Source organism: Zea mays, chromosome 1 (genome assembly GCF_902167145.1).
Source record: "Zea mays cultivar B73 chromosome 1, Zm-B73-REFERENCE-NAM-5.0, whole genome shotgun sequence".
In the NCBI taxonomy this organism is placed as follows: domain Eukaryota; kingdom Viridiplantae; phylum Streptophyta; class Magnoliopsida; order Poales; family Poaceae; genus Zea; species Zea mays.
The window spans coordinates 128,720,774-128,726,773 of NC_050096.1; the positions used below are offsets into that span (position 1 = coordinate 128,720,774).

General features: G+C 43.4%; 1 protein-coding gene across 1 annotated transcript; it reads left to right on the top strand.

Moving 5' to 3' along the window:
• The first annotated feature begins 1,416 nt into the window (after window positions 1-1,416).
• LOC103638557 (alpha-1,3-arabinosyltransferase XAT3) lies at window positions 1,417-4,588 on the top strand. The gene is made up of 3 exons (XM_008661440.3): window positions 1,417-1,658; window positions 3,016-3,096; window positions 3,212-4,588. Exons 1-3 carry the CDS (start codon window positions 1,529-1,531, stop codon window positions 4,417-4,419), a joined length of 1,419 nt encoding a protein of 472 aa, XP_008659662.1. The 5' UTR covers window positions 1,417-1,528; the 3' UTR covers window positions 4,420-4,588.
• The last annotated feature ends 1,412 nt before the right edge of the window (window positions 4,589-6,000 follow it).

The window sequence follows — 6,000 nt, forward strand, 5'->3', positions numbered from 1 at the left end:
CACCTGAAGATGGGTCCGGTCAAGACGACGCATCACATTCTTGGGTGAACAACCTTTTCAACACCCAGAGTCCAGCCGAAGGAAGTGGCTATAACTCGAACCTACCAGGTGATGGATATGAGTGATAGTTCATCAAATACGTTTGATTTGGAACTATGTCACTCTTCATGTCAAACACTATGTGTTGAACTATGTCAGTTTTTAATTTGGAACTATATGTTAATGTAAAAGACTTGTTTCAACTATTGGATACTATATGTTTGTGAATGTGAGGTGATGTTAAATTTATGAATGTGAATACTTATGTGAATTGATGTTTGTGAATGTAATTGTGAATATAAATATGTGGTTGTATATGCAATCTGTGTACATGTGTATGCAATCTGTGATTTTTTCTGTAAATGTCAGAAATTTATAAAAACAGTATTTTCTGCAATTGCTGAAATACGTTATGTCTGACGGCTTAGTTTAGGCCATCGAACATAAGAGCCTGTTATGTCCGACGGCCTACGCTAAGCCGTCGGACATAAGAGCATGTTATGTCCGACGGCTTAGCTTGCGCCGTCGGACATAAGGGTTGTGGGCCCCGTCCTCGGTCGTTAAAACCGTTACCGAGAACTATATCCGACGGCTTGACGTGGTCGTCGGAGATACATTATAACACTATTTTCGATCTGTTATGTCCGACGGCTGAAAACCGTCGGAGATAACACGAAACCGTCAGAAATAGTCTATTTTCGATGGTTTCGCGCTTATGTGCGACAGTTTTGGTCGTCAGAGATTTTATGTTTTACTGTAGTGATCATCCCCCGGCAAATAGTCCTGTTCCCGAGCTTATGTTACCGAACTAGCTTTGATCTACTTGCTGCTACTGATCCGTGACGCGCAGGAATCTAATCCGGACTTGTTCTCAATCAACGGATTGAGTGGTAGTACGTTTTAAAAAAATCGTCCTCGTCGCTTCTGGTTTCTTAACGGCAGCTGATTAAATTAGTTAACCTGCATGTGCATGGATTTAATGCTCTGTGCAAGTCAACTTATGGAGTTGCTCGCGAACCGAAGCCCAGACGCGATACAAGATTAGATGGCATATGGTTCCTTTTATATAGTTTCTAACAGATACTGCACTACTTTGCACTACTTTGTATATACCAAATTATTTAAATAGTGAAAACATCTCAAGTTTAACTAAAATTTTATAATAAAGTAATAATATTTAGAAAATAAATAAATAGTGTTAGGCTCTTTGTTAATTATATGAAATATTTTTGTAGAATAACTATTTTACGTCTTAAAACTTTTAGTTCTCTATATAATTTTAGTTAAACTTAAGTAATTTTTTAAATAGATAGTATTATCTTATAAGTTGGAAGGAAGGGGAGTACTATAAAAGCATCACCGAGACACATACAGTATGCCAGCTGACTAACTGGGTTGGAGCCTAGCTTCGAGCTGAGCATACCCACCACCAGTTGGAGCTTTCTTGAGAGAGCATTTGAGAGTTCGAGCACTAGCTAGCTTGTAGGGGATGAAGCAAGCAAGGCGTGGGAGTAACAAGCTGAAGCAATGGAGCAGAGCGGCGCCGGCGCTGTGGCTCCTGCTGCCTCTTCTAGTTTTGATGGTGCTCAAGACAAATCTCCTGCCAGTGCTTGCACGATGTAAGTCTCACCGCATCATATCAAGGTTGGACAGAAAAGATGTGTCAGTTTTTGCTTAATTTGTTACTTGTTTCACTCCCGTCGTTACCATTTCTTTTCAAGAACACGCAGTTCATTGGAAACGCACCGTAAGTTGCGCTTATATATATATAGTTAAAGCTAGCGCAGACCATCTGGTTCTGATATATGATCACAGTGACACGCAATTAGAAGCAACTGTGTATATATACTAGGAATGATCAATTTAATTTTGTCCACTTTATTTTCTCATACAAAGCAAATAGAATAGTGATGTTAGCTTCGCAAATAAGCTAAGAGACCAGATTTCCCAAAGTCGTCATAAATATCCATTCCTCAATTTGCCGAGCTAAGTTTGTACACACAGAACACTTTTGCATACTTAATCTCAATTTTGACACGACTAATGTAATAGTTCACGTCTTTATTCATGGTATCAAAAGCAGCCACTTGCATAGCGAGTTAGAAGCAGCTGTAGAATAATGTCAAAAGATCTGGAGAGAAGATGGCAATTATAGCACTGTAGAATAATGTATCAAAAGCAGCTGTAGAATAATGTATCATCAAAAGCAGCCATATATAATCGTTTAAAACGTTATTACCGTCCTCAATGCAAAAACTAAAATAGATTGATAGGACCGGTACCTATTTGACCTAGTATGTAAAATGGATCGATTCACTCATCAGGTAATAACGTTTTAAATCATTATATATGGTTATCATCATACTTATTGAGTGTTCGGTGTTTAGGATCATAGCAGTATAGCACTGTAGAAGGCAGCTAACCATGCAGGTGCATGCATGCTGACTACGGCCGGCATTCTTCTAGAAAAGAGTAGCATTTGCATGGATCGAATATTGTTATTAACATCAGATCTGAATATTTAAGATAAGTACTTCTGTGTCACAAAAACTAAGGCAGGCCTGCCCGCCACGGGCCACGGTCCAAAAGGCTAAGGCCGGATGGGCCCATTTCTATCCATTACTATAATTGCCTCAGTATCTGCTTTATAAAAAATGTTATTCTTTTATGTTCTATTTGGAAACAAAGTTTTTTTTTTGAAAAACCACAGTTTTTTAAATAATACATTATAATTTAGTCATGACAATACCACAGTTTAAAATAATATAATTCGAAAACTAGGGTCGAGACCTAAGTTTAGAATACCTTAACACAAATTCAGTATGACAGAGATTTTAGCTACACTATTTGAGAATACTAGAGTATTTTTCCACAATTTCACCCACAAGCACCCCCTTAGTGATGTTTAACTTGTCTTCCTCGATACATGTATTATTAACAAACATATGTACCATGTGGCTTTCCATTGAAATCCAGATTCAGTAGTCGGGTCTCCACATATCGCGGCATCAACACGCGGTGCGAGTGTGACCAGCAACGACGTCGATGCCCCGAAAGGTAATTAAATTTCTGCAGAACCAAACGCCACGACGACGACTAATTAATAGTACCTAGGATACAGTGCCGCCTGCACGCGCTTGCTACCTGCATTAAATTATTGTTTGATTTGCAGCTGTGGCTGCACCAATGATAAGCAGCAAGCTAATCTGCAACTTGAGCAACCATCAGTCGAACACGTGCACCATGAAAGGCGACGTGCGCATCCATGGCAAATCCGCAACTGTATACGTCGTCTCGGCGTCCACCTACTGTCCGGAAAATTCGACGATCAAGCTCCGCCCGTATGCACGCAAGTGGGAGGAGCAGGTGATGCTGCTGGTTCGCGAGGTCACCGTGCGTTCCAGTTCGCCACCAGCAGGCGGCGGTAGTGCCCACGACCCACCACCACCGCAGTGCTCGGTTCGGCACGACATGCCAGCCGTGGTTTTCTCTACCGGCGGATACAACAGGAACTTCTTCCACGTCATGACCGACGTGATCATCCCACTCTACCTGACGGCCCGAGAGTACGACGGCCACGTCCAACTGCTTGCCACCGACTACGAGCCCAAGTGGATCGCCAAGTACAAGGCCATCCTCGCCGCACTGTCCAGCTACCCAGTCATCGACATGGACACCGAGGACACCGTGCGCTGCTTCCAGTCGGCCCATGTCGGGCTGGAGAGCCACAAGGAGCTGGGCATCGTCCCGGCTCTCTCCCGCAACGGCTACACGATGGTCAGCTTCCGGGACTTCATCCGCTCCGCCTACTCGCTGCAGCGGGCACGGGTGACACCCGTGAGCAGGAGCACAACCGGGCGGAAGCCTCGGCTCGTCATGGTCCTGCGGCGCAACTCGAGGCAACTCAAGAACGAGGCCGACGCCATCGCCGCCGCGGCCGGTGTCGGCTTCGAGGTGGTGGCTGCGGGACCAGACGACGTCAGTGACCTGGAGCGCTTTCCCGGGGTGGTTAACTCCTGCGACGTGCTCATGGGCGTGCACGGCGCTGGGCTGGCCAACATGCTCTTCCTGCCTCACAACGCCACGGTGGTGCAGATCATCCCGTGGGGCGAGCTCAGGTGGGCGTGCCGGCATTCGTACGGAGACCCGGTGCCAGACATGGGACTCCGCTATCTCGACTACGAGGCCTCGGCGGAGGAGACCACGTTGAAGGAGACCTACCCCCGCGACCACGCCGTCTTTACGGACCCGCTCTCCATACATCACCAGGGATTCGACAAGATGTGGAACATCTTCATCAACGGACAGCATGTCATCGTAGACATCGACCGGTTCACAGGGTTCATGAAGCAACTTTACCAGTCCATCACCACGGAGTAGAGTAGGCATCAGTTGGATGGTTCATGTTAGACCATATATAGATGTGCAACTCTGCTAGCTCTTCATTGGATACTCAGGTTCCCTAATTAAATACTACTCTCTCAGTTCTAAATTATTGTAGCTTATTTTAGTTTTATCCGATACCAAAAATATAATACTTTTTAATCAAGTTTATAGAAAAATAAACAAACATCAACATCCAAATGGCTTGATTAATCCTTTATGAAATATATTTTGATACGGCATTTATTTGAAGTAGCTGACAATCGACATATTTTTCTAAAAACATGTTAAGCTTAGAAAAATTTGACTCAGAATAAAAGTAAAATAAATTATAATTTAGAAACGAGAGCGCACTAATTGTAGAAATGTTCAGAATTATTGGCATGAACTAAGATGAACTAAGACTGCGAACCCTTTTCTTATATATCATCAATTGGGTAGTCCACAGGAAACTTATAAAGAACGTGGGTGAAAAAACCGCCCAACTTATGCCAAGTTCGTGGCATACTTTCGACGAACTTAATCTATACCCTTATATAATCCACCAATTTTAAACTTTGCAAAATCCAGCCAATCAAATCACCCCATACTCATAACCCTCCACTAAATTCATCTAACAAATTGCACTCAGACTTAAGTTACCATCAAAACTAACGGTTCAGATCGTTGGATAACCCACTCTCCCTTACTCAAATCCAATAGCGATATTATCTGAATCATCCAACTTCCACCCTCGCGACCCTGCGGCCCCAGCCTGCCTCTCGCGACACCGCCGACCCCTTCGCCTCCTCTCACTTGCGCCGCCACTGCCGTCGACCCCTCCCCTTCCTAGAATCGTAGCGTTAGCACGGGCTATATGCTAGTAGGTTAAGTTCGTGGGGCCCAACAAACTTAGAGTTAAGAACGAACTTAATATGTTAAGTTCGTGGGGGTGATGTACTTAACATGTTAAGTTATGGGGGCGATGAACTTAACCTATATATTAAGTTTGTGGGAGAATTTTTTGGCACCCATTCACACCCCCTCCCCACTAGTTGCCTATTTAATCCTTCAATTGGTCTCAGAGCAAGTTAAGGATCATTCCACTTTAGCCAGTCGTTGATTCGAGAAGGCGACAATAGAACATGGTGTTGGTGAACCACTGTTCTTCGATGGGACAAAATACCGATACTAGATGATCCGCATGTCGATATATCTTCACAGCATTGACTCGCTGGTTTGGGAAATTTGCATCGATCACACTAACAAGATCCAAAAGGTTTGAGTCACTCCTCATCAAATGGAGAGCCATGACTCAAACAACAAGGCTCATAATGCCCTATTTTCTTGTCCCTCACTCTTTGAATTTGAAAGAGTTGAACATTTATATGGCTCATGAGATCTTCACTACCTTGTAGAAATTCCATGAGGGTAATGATCACCTTAGCACACATATGTATGAGATTTGATCCTAACACATATTTGATTCACGCTCGGGTTTGCCTTGAAATATGGGTGTTCGATGGATTTTGTGATCATGGATATGCTGGTACATGTACGTGTTTTACGGCCGTTTGTTCGTTGAAAAATAATTATAAA